General features: G+C 42.4%; 1 protein-coding gene across 1 annotated transcript in view; it reads right to left on the bottom strand.

Moving 5' to 3' along the window:
* PRMT8 (protein arginine methyltransferase 8) overlaps positions 1–20,848 on the bottom strand; it is a gene marked incomplete at both ends in the record, with an annotated part of 83,398 nt that overhangs the window by 20,546 nt on the left and 42,004 nt on the right. Inside the window, 3 exons of the mRNA XM_082003525.1 lie at positions 830–893; positions 11,437–11,592; positions 17,096–17,281. Coding sequence (XP_081859651.1) covers positions 830–893; positions 11,437–11,592; positions 17,096–17,281 — 406 coding nt within the window. The remainder of the gene's footprint in view (positions 1–829; positions 894–11,436; positions 11,593–17,095; positions 17,282–20,848) is intronic.

Raw genomic sequence — 20,848 nt, forward strand, 5'->3', positions numbered from 1 at the left:
AGACACAGCTAAAAGAGCGGGCAAATGATACAGTCTAGCCAGCTATGACCTAGGCTGCTCTGCAGTGAAGGCAAGCTCTTCACAAAGAGCCCTGGTAAACAAGAACTCTCACAGCCTCAGCTAAAGAAAGCCTGATTTATTAGGTTGTTACAAAGATATCTTATATGCAGTGATTTGGAGGAGGACTGAAGACATGAAATAGAGCCTGCTGGAGATTATTTTTTGTTAAGCATTTTCAGTAAGTTAGGGGTATTTTTAGTATTTTTTTTAATTGAAGTGTTTTCACATCCCTGGAAATTTCAACAAGTTTTCCTTTCAAGAAAAAAAAAGTTTTCTATGATACTGTTATCTGTTATTCTGAGAATTGGACATATTCATTTGTGTGTCTGTTTCAATTTAAAAAAAAAAAAACCCAAACAATTTTAAAGTTGGAAGTCAGAAAAAACTCTTAGTGAAAAATCCATATTGATATGGGATATTTTTTGCTTTGAACCTTATTTCAATTTGAATGTGTGTGTCTGTGATTCTAGTTAAGAGATAAGGTGGAATTCAAATGGCAGAATTTGAAAAGTTCAGGTCTAATATGGGGCCTTTCTGTCTGCTTTGCTAAATCAAACTGCCCGCTGATGAGTTCTATTTGCTCCCATTTGTGAGCCTAGAAGTAAATGCAGAAGTCACTTCTCCTGTAAGGAATTGTAGTGCCTAGAATGGGGTGTTTAGTTTTGTATTTACGTACGTAAACTATGCAAAACTACCATTTGCATATAAACCACACAAACTAAGCGGAAAAAGTTAAACAGTTATCTTGTCTTTTTTATATATGCCTTACTGTTGTCCAAGTGGTTGGCCTTGATAATTTTTTCTGAGTAGTCAGATATACTTGAGCATTCAATCTAGGAAAAAAAGAAAAACAAAAGAAAAACAAGAGGAAGAGTAATTATGTGTTAGAGATCTCAGTTATATGAATAAAAATAAAGTCTGCTGAGGGCAGCAAACACTCTACAGAGCATGTAACCATTGATAAAGAGTAAATCAAACCTGTGTGGGCAGGATCATGACCAATGATATCTTAATATTTAAACTGCAGTCGGTGTTTGAGTTAAACTGGCTTATATAGAAAAGATTGCTTTTAAAACTGTTGAAATGCAGAAAAAATAAGGTTCTAACTAATAAATTACACAATTTATTAATCATATTATTTAATTTATTCCTGTTACTTCAGAATATTACCTCCTCCCCCAAAAAAATCTGCTGAAGGGAACAAATTAGCATGGTGCTACAATTACTCACATATTTTAAAACAAAATACATTCAAACTTTGTGAATAATGTTGAAATTCAAACTATGCCAGTACTGGTCTGTGTCAAAAAGCAATTGCTTTTCTCTGTGAAAAATCTATCATCTTTGGCAATGCATGGTATCGAAAAAAGAATACAGACATTTTATGCCTAAGAAATGACTGAAATTATTGTATTTACAAAAAACCATCCAGATCTGCATGTCTTTTCCTATGACCAGTTCTGTGCTTTTACTAGGAAAGGAATTACAAAGTACATTCTAGTTTTAGATTTGCCCTTAAATTTGTTAACAATCTGAGGCCTAGCATAAAAGCCCATGTTTGCAATGACCTTTGATATTTTTTAGAGAAATGCTGCATTCCATGAATCCTCTGGGTTTTGTGCCCTTTTAAAATCATGAGGGCCAAAGTTATGGTAGTGACCTGACCACTAATTTACCTCTTCCAAATTTCACATTAAACTGTCAATAATACTTTGTATAATCCTTGTCTCTTATTCCCCTATGTGAATGTCAAATAGAATTGTATTATCTCTAGTGAGATGTGTCATATGTCCATTAAATGACCTCTAAAAGTCAAACTGTGTTTGACCTCTGTGATGGCACTCACAGGTGGCAGGAGAGCAGATGGAAAGACACACGAATCCCTTATTCTTTTTATATAGCCCATGAAACTACTTGACATAATAGCAGTCATAATATCAATCCCTGTCCCCATGGGAACATGAGCATTAATTCTACTTAGCTTGAATGTGGATGTAAACTGCTCCTTAAGATGTCTGACTCAATGGCCTGAACATAAACTAAAACTGGCATGTAGAAAGGAACACCTGAGTGCCAGTCCAGAGAGTCCAAGGAAGAAATCCCTTGGGTAGAACTCCATCCTTTTTCTCCATACAGCTTCTTCTTCCCTTACTGTAGATTGTATAGACTGTATGTCTTGTCTATACTTTCAGCCATTATAACATACTCGGTTTTCCTGTCTGTATGCACAACTGTCTGGCATTTTCAATTCCATTGCCCATTCTTTATGCTGGTTTTGGATGATTTTTAAATATAGCATGGATATGTAGGTGTTTGGAGGTGGCTTTCCAACGTTTCTAAAGATAAAGATGCAGAGAAATAAAAAGTTCTATTTCATGAATGTCTGCAAGTTTCCAAAAATCAGCTTCATTCTTAAAGAAGCAAAATAATAAAAAAACAACACTTAAATGTTCCATGAAGGAAGGTACATTTCAGAAATTAAACTTTCTTTAGGGTGGCTACATCTGTTTGTCTCTATTTTCACTTGGATTCTATACAGTGGTACAATTTTATTTTAAAGAGCAACTCATTTCAGAAAAAGAAAACACTGAATTCTGTAGGTGAAGAAATGGGAAAAAAATTCAGTGTTGTAAGGTTTTTCCTCAATTCTCTTTCAAATCAGTGATCTGCTCAAATCTGTCCAATTTTGCAAAGCGTTTGGATTTTATGAAAACTATATGTTCCAATAAAATATGCCTGTACATCAATTTACAACCATAGAATCACAGAATGGTTCAGGTTGGAAGGAACCTTCAAAGAATCATCTAGTCCAGCCTCCCTTCCATAGGCAGGGACATCTTTCACTAGATCAGGTTGCTCAAAGCACCCTCCAACCTGACTTCCAGTGATGAGGCATCCACCATTTCCCTGGGCAGCCTGTTCCAGTGTCTCATCTCCCTCGTCATAACAAATGTTTTCCTCACATCCATCCAATCTAAATCTACCCTCTTCAGTTTAAAACCATTGCCCCTTGTCCTATTGCAACAGCCCCTGCTAAAAAGTCTATCCCCATCTTTCTTATAAGCCCCCTTTAAGTACTGGAGGGCTGCAATAAGGTCTCCCTGGAGCCTTCTCTTCTCCAGGCTGAACAACCTAGAGTTTATCTTAGCGTTTCTTCATAGGAGAGGTATTCCATCCCTCTGATCATTTTTGTAGTCCTCCTCTGGAATCGTTCCAACAGGTCCAACTGTGCTGAGTGCTCCAGAGCTGGACGCGGGACTCCAGGTGGGGCCTCACCAGAGCAGAGTAAAGGAGCACAGTCACCTCCCTCAACCTGCTGGCCACACTCCTTTTGATGCAGCCCAGGATACAGCTGGCCTTCTGGGCTGTGAGCGCAGATTGCTAGCTCGTGTCCAGCTTCTCATCCACCAGTACCGCCAAGTCCTTCTCGGCAGGGCTGCTCTCAGTCCCTTCATCCCTCAGCCTGTATTGATGCTGGGGGTTGCCCCAACCCAGGTGCAGGTCCCTGTACTTGTAACACAAATCCATTTTAAGCTATGTTTTAAGACAATACAGTAGACCATGAGACAAAGTGACTAAAAATTATGCCCATCCACTTCTGCAGACTCTGTTAGGGAATGTTAATCTCAGTCAGAGGAGCACCTTATGGGCAGTATAACAATTTACATGTCACAGCTTGTTCATGAGAATTGGAAAAGTGCCTTTTGGTCTTGTTTATCTTGGCAAGACAGTAATTTTAGTTAGATTATACCTCATGGATGAAGCCAAAGTAGTGATAATTAGCCATAACATTACTTCTGCAATGAGGTCATTCAAAAATGATCAATAATATCTGGACTTCTGTCTGCTGTGTGTAATGGAAACTGGGTATAGATTAAATGCCACATAAGATAGGAAATAAGGAATCTGGAAGCTACACTGGCAACTGATGAACAGCCATAAAGCCAACTCCACTTTGCAACCCTCTAAAACAAAAATCTTATAAAGTCAATTTAATTTTCATCACCAATATGAATTCTAGCTAGCTCTATATGCAGAGATTAACACTGATTTTGTATGAACTATCTCATATTACTCCTAAATTTCAAGCAAACACAAAAAATCCTTTCCCAATACTTTGAAAAAGTTTTTAAGAACTTACATACTGATACTGTAAATTCTTGTAGGATCTTTCAGGTTAAGGCACTTTCTTCTCTATATCAATCAGGCCAGAGTGCTTTTCTCTCACTAATCACTGAGATTCATCTCTTCTAAGCAGACACCATGCACTACCAGCTCCTGAAATGGCATATGAACCTTGCCACTGTCTTGATACTCCGCAGTGCTGGACGTTGCAAGAGTGGTCCAGGATCCCATTCAGGCTTCATAAATGGGAAAGGCTGTCCCTTATTTGCCATTGATTTCATAATGAACCTTTGGACAAACACTTCAAATAATCATAGAATCATAGAATAGTTTGGGATGGAAGGGGCCTTTAAAGGTCACCTAGTCCAAACCCCCTGCAATGAGCCGGGACATCTTCAACGAGATCAACTAGATCAACTTGCTCAGAGTCCCATCCAACCTGAATGTTTCCAGGGATGGGGCATTTAGCACCTCTCTGGGCAACATATGCCAGTGTTTCACCGCCCTCACTGTGAAAAATTTCTTCCTTAGATCTAGTCTAAATCTACCCTCTTTTAGTGTAAAGCCATTACCCCTTGTCCTGTTGCTACAAGGCCCTGCTAAAAAGCCTGTCCCCATCTTTCTTATAAGCCCCCTTTAAGTACTGGAGGGCTGCAATAAGGTCTCCCTGGAGCCTTCTCTTCTCCAGGCTGAACAACCCCAACTCTCTCAGCCTGTCCTCATAGGAGAGGTGTTCCATCCCTCTGATCATTTTGGTGGCCTTCCTCCTTTTGTGGACCTGCTCCAACAAGTCCGTGTCTTTCCTGTGCTGAGGGATCCAGAGCTGGATGCAGTAGTCCAGGTGGGGTCTCACCAGATCGGAGTAGAAGGGTGGAGTCTCTTCCCTTGACCTGCTGGCTACGTTTCTTTCAATGCAGCCCAGGATACAGTTGGCCTTCTGGGCTGCAAGCATACGTTACCGGCTCATGTCCAGCTTTTCATCCAAGTCCTTCTTGGCAGCGCTGCTCTCAACCCCTTCATCTCTCAGCCTGTATTGATACTGGCTGTTGCCCTGACCCAGGTGCAGGACCTCATGAGGTTCACACAGGCCCATTCCTCGAGCTTGCCCAGGTTCCTCTGGATGGCATCCCATCCCTCAGGCATGTCAACCACACCACTCAGCTTGGTGTCATCTGCAAAGTTGCTGAGGGTGCACTCAGTCCCACTGTCTGTGTCACTGATGAAGGTGTTAAAGAGTACTGGTCCCAATATGGACCCCTGAGGGACACCACTCATCACCAATCTCCATCTGGACATTGAGTCATTGACCACTACCCTCTGGATGCGACCACCCAACCAATTCCTCATCCACTGAACAGTCCATCCATCAAATCCATCTCTCTCCAGTTTAGAGAGAAGGATGTCATGGGGGACCATCTCTAAGACCTTACAGAAGTCCAGATAGATGACATCAATAGCTCTTCCCTTGTCCACTGATGTGGTCATTCCATCATAGAAGGACAGTAGGTTGGTCAGGCAGGACTTGCCCTTGGTGAAGCCATGCTGGCTGTCTCAAATCACCTCCCTGTCCTCCATGTGCCTTAGCATAGCTTCTAGGAGGATCTGTTCCATGATCTTCCCAGGCATAGGCATAGAGGTGAGGCTGACAGGTTGGTATTTCCCAGGGTCCTCCTTGCTGCCTTTTCTAAAAATACGTGCAATGTTTCCCTTTTTCCAGTCACCAGGGACTTCACCTGACTGCCACGGCTTTTCAAATATCATGGAGAGTGGCTGGGCTGGGCAACTACATCAGCCAATTCCTGCAGGGCTCTGGGATGCACCTCATTATGTCCCATAGACTTATGTATGTTCAGATCCCTCAGGTGGTCTCAATCCTGATCTTCTCTTATAGTGGGAGGGACTTTGCTCCTCCAGTCCCTGTCCTGCAGTCCATCTACTTGAGAGGTGCAGGAAGAGAGAGTGCCAGTGAAGACTGAGGCAAAGGCGGCATTGACTGCCTCAGCCTTCTCCTCACCCGTTGTTACCAGTCTGCCAGTCTTGCTCATTAATGGGGGTACGCTTTCTCTGACCTTCCTTTTCTGGCTGACATACCTGTACAAGCCCTTCTTCTTATTCTTTGTGTTCCTTGCCAAGTTCAGGTCCAGCTGCACCTTGGCCTTCCTGACCTCGTCCCTACACAACCGGGCAGCGTCCCTGTACTCATCCCAGGATACCTGTCCCTGCCTCCACTGCCTGTGCATTTCCTTCTTGCCCTTCAGTTTGCCCAGCAGGTCTCTACTCAGCCATGCTTGTTTCTTGCCTTCCTTTCCTGATTTCTTACACCTGGGGATTAAGAGCTCTTGCACTCTATGGAAAGCATCCTTAAAGATCTGCCAGCTCTGTTCTGCTCCCTTGTCCCTGAGGGCAGTTTTCCAGGGCATCCTATTGACTAACTCCCTGAAGAGATGGAAATTTGCTTTCCTAAAATTCAGGGTCCTGGCTTTTCTCTTTGCCTACCCCTTCCCTCAGCACTGCGAACTCCACCAGTGCATGATCACTGCAGCCCAGGCTGCCTCCAATCTTGACGTCACCAATTAGCTCATGTTGGTGACCAACGGGTCCAGTATGGCATCCCCTCTGGTAGGGCTGTCTGTTACCTGGCATAGGAAGTTATCCTCCATGCACTCCAACAGTCTCCTGGATTGCCTACATAGCTCGCCGTGCTACTTTTACAGCAGATGTTGGGGTGGCTGAAGTCCTCCAGCAGGATGAGAGCCTGTGAGCGTGATGCCTCCTGTAGCCAGAGTGAGAAGGCTTTGTCAGTAGACTCCCCTTGATCAGGTGGCCTGTAGTAGGCACCAACCACAAGGTTCCTTTTGTTGCCTCGGTCTCTGATTCTTACCCATATGTTTTTGACCTGATTGTGGCTGTTCTTCAGAGACAGCTCTTCACACTCTTCCCATTTCTTGATGTAGAGGGCAGCACCTCCACCCTTCCTTCCTTACCTGTCCTTTCTGAACAGGGTGCAGCCATCAACAGCCACACTCCACTCATGGGATTCGTCCCACCAGTAATGGCAACCAGATCATAGCTTTCTAGCGGCACAGTGGCTTCCAGCTTTTCCTGTTTGTTGCCCATGTTGCGTGCATTGGTGTAGAGGCACTTTAGCTGGGCTGTTGGCCGTGTCACCCTCTTAGAGGGTTCCTTTGAGTTCATTATCCATTCTCCTCATTCTTCACTCTCCTCATCACCAAACCACCCTTTGGTTCCTTTGAGGTCATTCTCTGGTGCAACAGGCTGAGTGGCATCACCAGCACCCTGACCCTCTAACCTTGGCGTGTAATCCCACAGCTTGTTATGGGTAAACCTGATATAATCCCCCTCCCCCTTCAAGTTTAGTTTAAAAAAGACCCTCTTGCCCCTTTGAGAAAGGTTAATCCCATCTGATGCCAGCAAGCCAGGTGCTGTGTAGGCCATCCCATTATCAAAAACCCTGAAATTGTGGTGGTGATACCAGTCACGGAGCCATGTATTAAATAGACTGGGCCTGTCTGTTTCTTCCTGTGTCACTGCCTGCAACTGGAAGGAAAGAGGAAAAAATAATCCATGCTCCAGATTCCTTTACCAACTGTCCCAAGGCCCTGAAGTCTCTTTTGATCACCCTTGGACTATGAGTTGCAGCTTTATCGCCACCCACATGGAAGAGCAGCTGTAGGCAATAGTCCGAGGGCTGCACCGGGCTAGCAAGTTTCCTAGTGATGTCCTTAACCTGGGCACCCAGGAGGCACTAGTCTTCCCTATGAGAAGGGTCTGTCCAGCATATTGGACCTTCAGTTTACCTCAGAACGGAGTCACCTACAGCTATAACCCATCCATTCTTCCTCGGAGACGTGGTTGTGATGCAGGGGCTAGGTAGGTCTTTCTGACCTTGGCAACGCCTCCGGTGTATCTGGACTGTTGTCAGCATCATCCATGGACTGTCCTTCCACATTCAGAGCCTCATACCTGTTGTACAGAGGCACCTGGGAAGGTGAGGTGGGCAAGGAGGGGATTCGCTTGCTGCCCCAGGCACGGACTTGCCTTTCATTCCTTTAAGCTACTGCCTTCAACTTGGCAGGGGGAGGATACAGGACCCCCTTGATCTTGTTTTTTTTTCTGGTGGCTGTTCCTGCTTCTGTCTCATGGAGGGCAGAGCATGGTTCCATGAGTCCATCTCTTTCTTGGACTCCCTGATGCCTCTTAACCTTTCTACTTCCCCTTGTAGCTCTGCAACCAGGCTGAGCAGACCATCCACCTAGTCACACCTCACACAGCTGTCCTCACTACTGCCATCGCTTACCAGTGAGATGTTCTGGCACTCTCTGCAGCCTAAGACCTGGATGCCTGCATGTTTCTGAGGGAGCTCTGTCTGGGTTGCCACATCTGTTCTGGGCAGCGCGGATGACGTGGCTTTTCGCTGGGTGGCTACCACCCTAGCTAAGCTCTTTCTGAGAGGGTGATGACAACCGATTGAACTCACCTCTTGAGCTGGTGGGGCCAATACCCCTTCCCTGCATGCCCTCCCATGCAAACTGCCAGCCATGTCCTGGCTGACGCGTCACCCTCTGTTTGCCTCCTGTGTTCGCAGTGCTCCACCACTTTTTTATCCAAACCAGGTAACAGCTGACATGTGCCTTTATTTTATGTGTCTGTTTAACTCCTTCTTACCTACACTGCCTTGTTTTTCTGAAAATACCATAGAATTCAGATACTGCAGTGGTTGTCCTGAATTTTGTATGACTAAATGCAGCAGATGAACGAAGGTTTCAAGGGATAATTGAATGTATTTTTCTGTCCCTCACTCACCCCTTCCAAGCGCCAACATCCACATGCCAATCCTATCTCTATATGTCTTACAACAGCTCCCCAGTTAGATGAACATCTACTGTTATCCTGCCATAACGGTTAGGGGTCAGAGCACATGAAGGAAGAAGAAAAACAGGGGGCTGGTTCTGTTCATCTTGTAGAAGAGATCTCCCCAATCCAATCGCTATCTTCAACTGTCTAAAAAGGGCTTGCAGAGAAAACAAAGTCAAACTCTTCTCTGAAGTGCACAGTGACAGGACAAAAGGCAGTAATCATGAGTTGCGGCAAAGGAAATTCCTGCTGATTGTAGCACTGGAATAGGTGCTGAGACAGGATTTACAGTCTCCATCCTTGGAGATTTTCCAAACTGGACTGGATGAGGCCTTGAGCAATCGGATATAGCCTTAAACTTAAGTCTGCTTTGAGCAGGAGGTTGGATAGATACTTCCAGAGGTCTTCTAAACTAAATCTTTCTATGAGTCAGTGATTCTATGATTTACACCTCTTGAAGACCCAGAGGTGATTCAAGCAGTTGGCTGAGGTAGTGGCAAGGAATAAGTTCCAACAGTGACTGAGAGGGGATAAGAAGAACCAGACAGGGTAGTGGATTTATTTGAACCTGAAGAAGGGAAAGAGTGAGAAAGAGGAGAGTGATTTCAGTGGCACTGTAGTCACAAACCCAGCACTTTGCATTTGTCAACAGTTACCACATCATGCTATTTGAAAAATCACATCTAATTGTAGAAAAGAAACTGTAACATGTCAGCTCTATGTCATAACTCATGGCAAATGTTTGCTTTTTAAAAGGAACATAGTTTCCATTGGCACTCTTTGCCAATAGGACCATTACACCTGAATTTGATATAAGATTGCCACTGCCAGATGTCTGAAATACCTGCTTTTCCCACACAATACAACTAACTCTGCAGCTGTATGTCACACAGCAGTGTGACAGGTTTCATGGTGGGTAGCTCATGTGACAAGAAGGTTGAAACTCTTAGGCTGCAGCAGAAGAGTTTCACATCTAAGTGAATTCCTTTGAGAGGTAGGTTTCCTGGATAGCACACCCCCCAGCTTCAGTGCTGAACAGTCCATTCATGAACTGACACTGGTGTGCCACTAAGCTTTATAAATGCCTGAGGTACAGCCTGAACTGTAAAGAAGTCCAAAGCAAAAAACACCCCAACAACAACAAACCTGTGGAAAAGTATTTACTTTTCTTTTGCTGGGTGAATCTTCTGCCAGTGAGCTGGCTCACTGTAGAATCGGATTACCACCAGTGCCAGCACAAGGGAGGGAGAAAGACCATATGGCCAGGGATCTGGGAGATAGGAAGGTGGGAGCAGAGCATCGTCTTTTTGCATATGCTTATACTTTTACAGCACTGCAATATCCTTGCATGAGATCCGCATTCCTGCATCCAGAGAAGGCTACATGTTTATTCTCCCTGAGGCTTCGAGATAATAAATTGTGTACTTGGTTTACAAGAAATACATTCCAGCTACCAATTCTGTATGTTCAGTCTCATGCTTAAACTCCAAAACTTTTGCCAGCACCTTCTGATTTCAGCTATCTATACTTCCATGCTCTAGTCTGATACTCAGATAAGGCACTCAGAATTAGCATTGGATTTTGGAAAGAATAGCCTGAGAACTGGAGTCCTTGCATTTCATGTATCATTACCAGTAATAAAGATGCATAGTTTAGATATTCAGTGACATCAGTGTCTTCAAATGCACAGATGTAGCCAATTAAGTTTTAGTAAACATTTTTGTTGAAGTACACGGGGAAATAGAATCTAGTTCCCCTTTTCTATGTTGTGTTGTGTCTGCAGGGCAAACAGAAGTCCAAAGCAAAAAGAACTTGTATTTGTCATTTTAGAGTCAGTACAAATAACTCTGAATATACTTAGGAAGCAAATCTATGCTCTCTCCAATGACTTCTCTGCAGAGAGCTGCACATTCATGCTCCTAAAGGTCAATGTATTTAAGGTAATCATTCCTTTTTGCCTCTGAAAAGCATTATTGTTGGCACAGAAAACATGCACACGCTTTCTTGCATGATTTGCTGAGTTGTAATGTACAAAGTTGCAGAACTTAAGAATGTAAAAAATCAATTCCTTTGACCCCTCTGAGCAGGAGTGAGTCCCTTTAACATTTTTTTTGCAGCCAAGAAGAAATGTGGATATGTACCAGAAGACCAAAGATTCCACACAAGAAAAGACATTATATCTTGATTTGGAAAAGGCACATTACTGCAGGTCATAGAAAGCAACAGAACTCCACTGAAGTCACTGTAAATCAAGCCACGCAAGAGATTGAAGAGAAGAATTTCAAACCAAGACAAGTAAGAAAAGGTAAATCACCAAGCCAAATTCTCAGGCAAAATGCACAAACAAACTCAAAATATGACAGAAAGTCTTCTTACCCCGTATACCTTCTTGGCTCCTGCCTTTGCAGCAAACATAGAGAGGATTCCTGTGCCACTTCCAACATCAAGGACAATCTTGTCTTTAAAAACATGTTTATTGTGATACATTGAGTTTCTATAGGTTAATGTGCGCACTTCATCCTTCAACATTTCCTGTGATGAAAAAAAAAGCAGTGTTATTATTCGAAGTGCTTATATGCATTCAACACTGCTGTTGAATGCATTCCCTTATTATAATTTAAGCAATATTAACACACAACCTGAAGAGTTTTTCAAGTACTTTGGAGTGCACATATCAAACCAACTGTAAAATGCTATCTACTTAGCATTGAATTATTAAGAAGCATGATGTCCTTTGTACAGTTTTATTTCTCTAAATATTACTTCACTGTTACAATTGACAACTGTAACGTAATCTAACCTGCTTTGAGCATAGACAGAAGCCATACAGAAATCTAAGCTTTCCTTTTCTCCTAAATCACACACAACCTAGAGTCTCAGTGGAGGGACTTTCTGACATTCTTCTTTGAACACAAAAGAAATCACTTCATAAAACATTATATGACAGCAATCTTGATAGCCTTGACCAAAGTGATGCAGGAAGTACACAGCAGAGCTTAGAGATACTGTGCTCTATGGTACTGCCTTACTGCCCTTCTGTTCACTCATTTATATGACCAATTTCCAGAAGATATTACTGTATAACCTAGACCACTATCTCACTATTTTAAGCTGTCATTGTTAGGTGTTGATTTTTACTTCATCAATAGCAGCAATACATTCATTTCATTCCATTGACACCTTGCTCTCAAGTGTGCATATATCAGTCAAACTATATCAATAAAGAGCATCGAGGTCAAAATCCAAGTGCCATTTTTAACAGAAGTGTAGGCCATTCAATACACACTTTAATTTTCTCAAAACGCTTCTGTTAGGTCTAGAAGGCTGAACTGAACTGAAGGCTTATACTAATGCCATCATTTCATAGCTTAAGCAATTAGGCAAATGAGATTTTGAATTTCAGAATAAAAAGAATCAGTTCACTGCCTAGCAGACTGAAGCACTAGTGCACTGGATTGTTAAATGTATCAGTTGCTCACTTACCTGTCTTGGCAGGACACTATAAGTACTCAATAACTGTAGATTAATAAAAGGCTATTTTTATCATCGTAAAGCATTGTTTGGTATCAGGCAAAGAAAGAGGCAAAGAAACAGTCCAACAGCACTGGAAAGGTGATGGAGCACACCCTTGTGAAAACTTTCCAAACATATTAAGGACAAGAAGGTGATTGGGAGTGTTCAGCATGGACTTGGAGATGACTAACCACCTGATAGCTTTCTATGGTGAAATAGCAGCCTTTGTGGATGAGGGAAGAGGAGTGGATGCTTGTTTACTTTGATTTTAGCAAGACTTTCAACACTGTTTCCCATAACACCCTCACTGAAAAACTGATGAAATATGGACTACAAAAATGGACAGTGGACTGAAAACAGAGCTGCTGCTCTCAAAATGTTGTGATCAGCAGCACAAAGTCCATCTGGAGGCCAGTGACTAGTAGTGTCCCCCCAGGAGTCAATACTGGTGCCAATGCTGTTGGATACCTTCAATAATAACCTGGATGATGGGACAGAGTGCAGTCTCAGCGTGTTTGCAGCTGATAGAAAACTGGGAGGAGTGGTTCATTCACAGGATGGTTGTGCTGCAAATCAGAGAGACCTCAACAAGCTCAAGAAAGTCAACAACAGGAAATGCAAAGTCCCACACATGGGGAGCAATAACCTCATGCACTAGTATCGGCTGAGGACTGGCTGTCTGGAAAACAGTGTTTGCCGCAGATGACCTTGGGAACCTGGTAGACAGTAGTTTGAACATGAGCCAGCAATGTGTCCTTGCAGTATTTTGGGCTGCACTAAAAAAAGCATCACCAGCACGTCAAGGGAGGTGGTTCAACACTGGTGAGACCACATCTGGGGTCCTGTGTCCAGCTCTGGGCTCCCAAGGACAAGAGATGTTGGAGCAAATCCAGTGAAGGCCCATGAAGATGATTAAGGGATTGGAGCATCTGACATGTGAGGAGAGATTGAGAACTAGGATTGTTCAGCCTGGAGGAGAGAAGGCTCAGGGGGATCCTGTCAATTTGTATAAATATCTGTTGAGTGCGGGAGGAAAGAAGGCACAGACATAGCCTTCTCAGTGGTAGCCAATTGAAGAACAAGAAGCACAAGTGACATGAACAGGTTTTTCAGAGTCTTGTTCAGTCAGGTTTTAAATATGCACAAGGATGGAGACTCCATAGCCAGCATTTTACCAGCCTCCCAGTAAAGAATATTTTTTTCCAATTAAGTTTGTGCCCATGACATAACCAGCTCCTAACAGCCCATCAGGTCGCATAGACTTACGTATGTCCAGTTTGTTTAAGTGATCTTTCTCTGTTGAGGGTAAGTCTTCCTCATTCTAGGCTTTGCCACTCATCTTAGGAACCTGGGTTTCCTCAAGGCAAGTCTTACCAGTAAAAGCATGTCCTTTGTCACCAGATACCCTGCCTCATTCAGCAACATTTCCATCTTTTCCCCAGTTTTCATTTTGCTGTTAATACACCTAGAGAAGCCCTGCTTTGTAACGCTTCCCACCCCTTGCCAGATTCATGTTCAGATACAACTTGGTTTTCCTAAGCCTGGCCCTGAAATTAATTCTGGGTCACCTGACCCTTCTTCTACCTCTTATATGCTTCTTTTTTGGTTGAATTTTGTCAGGAGCTTCTTGTTCATTCATTCAGGTCTCCTGCCACTGCTGTTTGACCTTCTGCATGTTGGGATGGACTGTTCTTGCAAGGCAGTGAGCCTTGAAAATCAACCAGTTTTCCTGGATCCCTCTTCTCTGCAGGACCATGTCCCATGAGATTTTTCCAAGCAGATCCCTGAAATGCATGAAGACTGCTCTCCTGAAATCCAGGGTTGTCAAGAAGACAAATAGCATGGATCCTGAGAGAGCATCCATGCTCTCAGGATCCTGAACTTCACCATCTCATGGTCACCACAGCCATCACAGCCCCAGCTGGTTCATTTTTTTTAGTAAGTATCAGGGCCAGCAAAGCACCACACGCACCCCATCCCTCATTGATTCAGGTCATCTGTGCCAGGAATTTACCATCATGCATTCCAAGAATGTTCTGGATTGCTTATGTCCTGTTCTGTTGCCTTTCAGCAGATGTTGGGGTGACTAAAGTCTCCCATGGACCAGAAATCAGACTCATGTCTCATGCAGACATGAGACTTTTTTCAGTTGTCTGAAGAAGACCTCATCTACCTCTTCTTCCTGATTAGGTGGTCTGTAGCAGACACCCACAACAATTTCAACCATGTTGGTCTGCTGTTTAATCCTCACCCACAAGCTCTCAGCTGGAACATCATTTGTCCCATAGCGGATGTGATTCAGCATTCAGCTGCACTGTCTCCCTTCTCACCTTCACAGTCTGTCCCTCCTAAAAAGCCTGTATCCAGCTATTGTGTCATTCCAGTGGTGTGAGCAATCTCACAGCATCTCTTTGATCCCCATGAGACTGTAGCCATGCAATTGCACACTGACCACTAATTCCTCCTGTTCATTTCCCAGACTGCATGTATTAGTGTACAGCGAGACTTCAGAGAGTCTCTCTGTCACGTTGATTTTCCAGAAAAGGTATAAGACCTTCCCCCACAATGCTGCCTCTTGGTACTTCCTTTTTTGTGTGCTTACACTTGGGGTGGGCCCCTTTTGCTCTGTTTTATTGATTATGAGGTCTTATCCACACCACTCTGCATCTTTTGCTTACCAACTCAGTCCACCACTTCTCCACGTTACTGTGGGTCTTCATCTCTTTCCTCTATCATTCTTAGCTTAAAGGTCTCCTCACCAGGTAGCCAACCTGTTGGCAAAGATGCTTTTGGCCTGGTTGCGATTTCATCTCTTCCTAACAGACCTCAATCATCAAAGAGGGTCCTGTATACATAAAAGCTGAAAACTTGTCATTGACACTAGCTGCACAACCAGTTATGGACCTGCAGGAGCACTTCTCCTCAAGTCCTTATTTACACTGTTAGAATTGAGGCAAAAAACACCTTGTCACACCTTGCTGTTGATCATCATCCTAAGAGCCATGTAGTCACACTTGATATGCTCCAGGTCTCATTAGTGCTCATGTGGAAGCAGTAGTAATCCAAGGTTGGTCTAAGGGCTAGACAAATGTCAGTAGCCTCTCCACAATGTCCCAGATGTGAATGCCTAGACAGCAGGTCAGGTTAGCAGATGCGGGCCCTCTGTCCCCTGCAGGAAAGAGCCTTCCACTACTATCACTTGTTGCTCCCTCCCAGTGCTTCTGCGTGGCTCAGGGCCAACTGGTTCTGAGGCTTCATTGGACAGAACTTCCTGCCCCTCATCTACAATGAAGGCACTGAATCTATTCTGTAGCTAGAGATCTGCAGGTGGATTAGGAGCCTTCCTCCTGTTGCCAGTAGTCCCAAGTTTCCAGCCTTCACCATCAGAGAAGTCTCTACTTCCAAACCTGATAAGTACAGACTCCGACTGCCCCTCCTTTCAGTACAGTTGGGGATTTAGGCTCTTGTACCTTCAAGATCTTGGAGAAGATCCTGTCAGTTTCTTCCTCATGTCCCCAGTGCTGTCTGCCAACCTACTCTAGCAGGTCCTTTACTTGTTGACACAGATCCTCTACCTCCTGCAGACAAGGAGGCAACCTCCCACTTCCCAGCCTCAGCAAGAAGCCTCAAGCAGTCCCTGAGACCTACAGAGCTGCATCCTTCCATCAGGAGCTCAATCTGATTTGAGGTCTCTGATGTGTCATCAACATTTTTCTTAGGTCTCCTTCCCACTCAATTGTTCCTCTACCTTCTTCCATTCTTGGATTGAATTTCTGAATGCTACTCTGGAAAGATGTAATTGGCAGATAGAAATCTTCTGTTTACATATACACCCCACAAAAAATTACTAGAGTAATGGAAATAGATACTGTTTGTTATGTGGTTTGTGAAAAGTGCCACTGATTTCATGTTGTTTGTTTTGCATCCTAGTCTTTACGCTCCCATACTCTTGGGTCACATAAATATAAGATATTAGTGTCTTCTTTAGAATTGGCCCACAGTCAATGTTTTCATGGTAAATATAGTCCACTGTGTATTTTGAATTCTTTACAGGAGTGTATTTGCTGGAGGCTGTTGGGCTATACGTTCCTATTAATGCAGCCTGTGCATTCAAGTAACATGCCAGGAGTCAAGAAATTACTTGGCTTCTCATGTCAGTTGAGTAGCTGTTCTGCTGGCATCTGTGCTCAAATATGCAAGAGAACAAAAGGCCTAACTTAGCAATAACGTAGTTTCCATGTGTGGTTGGGTTAGTTTGCAGCCCTCATAAATGCACTAAATTGATGCACTCATGAAGATCACCACCGTACAGACAGCTAATATAAACTCTGTGGAGAACTCATATAGCTAAGGATCTAAGTGGGACAGAGGTTTTGCGCACAGGTCTCTAGAGAAGTGGGTGATATCTTTGGCACTTAACTAGATTATACAATCTTCTGAGGAAAGGCAGAGGAATATAATCATGAGGGTATAAATAAATAATAAAGAAAATAAATTAATAATAATAATAAAAAAATATTACCTCATGAATTCCAAAGTGAGCATAGGAATCAAAGTAATAATCCCTAGATGTCATCTCTTCTGGATTCATGAGCTTCGCCATCTTGCCTCGGCCTGGGCAGCTTGGTTGCAATGGGACATGTATGACAGATTGAACTGGCTGTGGAGCAACAGTAGGCTGAGGAGGCTGGGATGGGATGGGGCAAACCTAGGAGAACATGGAATATTGTTAAGAGGCATCATTAAAAGAAAACATTTCTCTCTATGTCTATCACAGTGATACTATTGTAAGTAGCTAGGAGATAGTAAGACCAAAGACACCTGGGATATCGTAAGTGAAATTTAGGCTGCTTTCTGTTCCTAGCTCTTTAACTTATTTCTCTGTCTTGGAAAATTTCCTTAATGGCTTTTTCCTTGATGTTCCTCCGCAGACACCTACATCAGTGCAAAGTAATGGCAAATTATTGGTGTTGGCTGAAATGGGTGACTCCAAGGCAGTTAAGAGCTAGGTTTTCTCCTTTAGCGTCTTTCTGTCAAACTGTCTCAGCTTTGTGAGAGGCAAGGTGTAATAAGTAAATAGTTCCTCTGCAAAGAAGACCTCATAATCAAAGGATTTTGAACACAGTGTTGCCAACAAGAAGGATGGGATTTACAATTGATTCTTAATTGTCAGGTAATGTATCTGGTTGTAATGAGGAGGTAGGTCTGAGAACGCTCACAATATCTGAAAGTCTCTGACACTATTTGAAAGTCTCTCAGCATGTCCAGAAAGCACTGCAGGGAGCTGTGTGGGATACGTGATCCCTTAATTTAGTTTTCTGTTGTAGAGAGATGTAGGAATTATGTGTTACCAACACCCTTTGGCCCACTGCACTTCATTTTCCTTGTGTATTTTATCTCCAGCACCTTAATTTCAATACAGCCAGAATGCTCACACCCCCTTGACTCAGATTTGACACCTGTGGCATCTAAGACAGAAGACAGAATGTTTCGCAAACATGAGATACAGACCATGGTCTGGCCCATAAGTACATCTGTATCTTTCATCCTTAATGTGAAGCAAAATGCTGAAAACTGAGAAAGACTGAGCAAGACACTACAGCTTCACATGTGCACTAAGTCATCTGCAAATTATGGGTCAACAACTTCATATATTAAGAAGGTCAATCCTGCTTAAAATATGTCACCTCCTCTTGTACTTTTATTTTCAGATTTAATAGTTTCCCAGTGGGGACCAGATTTGCCCGAGCTTCTCCTAGATACTTTCATAAAGTTCACTCTACCTTCTATAGCTTGATATGGCAAAACATCAGTTCCTTGTACTTTCTCTGAATAGCATCAATTAGCCTAGTTCAGTTTACGTCAATAATAAAAAAAAAAACTCCACATTTTTTCCCCTTGTTCATTTGAAGATTTAAGTATGTCATCATTTGATGGTTTATTTGGTCTGTGAAAAATGAATACTAGTGGTTTATGTTTCTGTAATACCTTTCATACCCAAAGATCCAGAAGTGCTTTATTTATACATCTTTTCTATTGCTGACATTTTTTACTTTATCACCTCAGCCAGTTCACGTCCCACTCAGAATACAATTGTTTCCAACTGGTATTTGTATTTCTGTCCTGTCTGGTTTTAAAATGTCCATCTGCAGTCATTTCCCTTAAGAAACTATTTCATTGCTTGTTCAGCTTATTCTGTCAAAGTGTTGCTTGTAATATTCAACCCTTCCAAATTTATATCCTGATACTTTTAATTGCTACTTGAGGTTATATCCTAACATTTTTCTCCATTGATGTGTACACTATCAAATTTTTGCAGTTACCTTGCCCTGTAGATCTTTCTGTATTTGTCTGCTTAAGACAAAGACTTGAACGGTAGATGTTCAGAATTTTGTTTTAAATAATATAAACTCCATAATGTCTTACACTTTTCTCCTAAATCTTGTACACTGCATCATTTTACAAGCAAAATATCTAAATATAACAGTCACTGAACTCTTAATTCTGTTCCTGCCTTAGGTAAGAACGTCTCCAGACACATCACAGGAAACTGCTCAAAAGCTACGTACTGGAGAGAAGATCTGTCAGTTTTTGTAAATGAAACTAAAGGGGTATTAGCATTTCTATTGCTGTCAAACTACAAATTCAGATGTGGTTTGCGATACAATATAAAGCATTTTCTACAGGAAAAGAGACTAGTCTTGAAGGTGAATCTTCTGTCGGGGTCTCAGGCAGTGCAGTACTGCCCCTGGCTGCATAGAATTTGTCTAAGACACGGTTATGAGAACAAAGCTTATTCTGACTAAAGATATAGAATGAAACTAAAGTCATCAACTCAGTCTAGGAAAGTTGTCTGAATAATTTTGTTTGCTGTAAAAGAATTAACATTGTTATCTCATAGTCTGCAAGACAGCTGAATTCTGCTACAGCCAGGGAGGGGCAAGTTAAGCTTTGTTAAGCTACTGAGGCAGTATTAGACCTTTGACTCACAGTACTTTTCAGGTTTATCTAAAGTACCTGAAGACTTACTGTTCTCAATTGTCCACGTACACCTCTGCCAGAGAGTACATATCCCATGTAGTGGAAGAAGTAGAAGTCGATTAGGTCTGCTTCTCATCTGCCTTAGTTTGTATCCAAGCAGCCCATGGAAAATGTGTTGATGGTGGTTGTGTGACAATGTTAGGCTGTGAATACCATTAGGTCATGCACTGTCCATCCTGTGCTATGAGTATCATAGCCTCATGAAGAAGGAGTAACAGAAAACCGGACCGGGGTGGTGATCTTAGCCAGCAGCACTCTGCCACAGGAACCTTAAATCTTGCTGCTTCATTTCTATTTTAGGCATATTAACACAACACAGATCTTTCAAATTAAAATGATGTAATTTTTTTTCAGCATCTGTAATACCCACTGCTATAATTTCTGTGTATAGCACTGTAATTCTGAAACTCCAAGACAAGGTCACAATTACAAGAATTTTGTGAGTGGGGCTCAGGAAATACCTCTGTCATAGATTTGCTATAGACACTATGAACTATTTCAGTCAAGAGTAACTCATGTCCTATAATAACAAATACCTGGAGAAAACATATAAACACAGTGGACAATTACAAAATAAAGAAAAGTAATGAAATCTATTTATTAGTATCAGAAACAATAAAGTCTTCAGGTGTGTGCCTGCTAAACTGGAAACAACTAAGATTTTATGGATATGGTATAACTGCTTTAGGAGAAAACATACCTCTAAGAGAAAAGCTATCAAGGAAAGACAGCTTCCTGTATTCTTTCCAGAACTGAAAAGAACCTTGGATATGATTTAGATTAGAAAGTATATACCCTGCCTGTCAGAAACAACTCATCTTCTGAATAATTCCTGAGAAGGGAAAGCATCTGGGCTTGGGTAAACCTCATATCAATGAAAAGAATGTAACAAATTCTATCTGAATAAACTGTGTTTATCACAAATCTGGATTTCAGCCAGCTGCACAAAGTTCCAGGACACTGGCAGCTGCTAATGCAGATGAAATTTGAAAGAATGCAAGCAGCTGCCTCAGAATCCATTCATCATGTGCAGCCCTCTATTTTTCTATCTCCCATTTGGTACTGAAGATAGTTGGAGGGTCTGAAGGATCTGAGAAGCAATCTTTTTCTATGATTGCTATGGGACTTAGGTCCTGATGCTCTGTACCATTTCAACACTTAAGTCAAAGGAAATTAGGGAAATATTTTCCTACTTTAAAAAATTAAATATGGTTAGTCACCAGACTAATCACAC

This window comes from Phaethon aethereus, assembly GCF_964289735.1.
Source record: "Phaethon aethereus genome assembly, chromosome: 1".
Lineage (NCBI taxonomy): Eukaryota > Metazoa > Chordata > Aves > Phaethontiformes > Phaethontidae > Phaethon > Phaethon aethereus.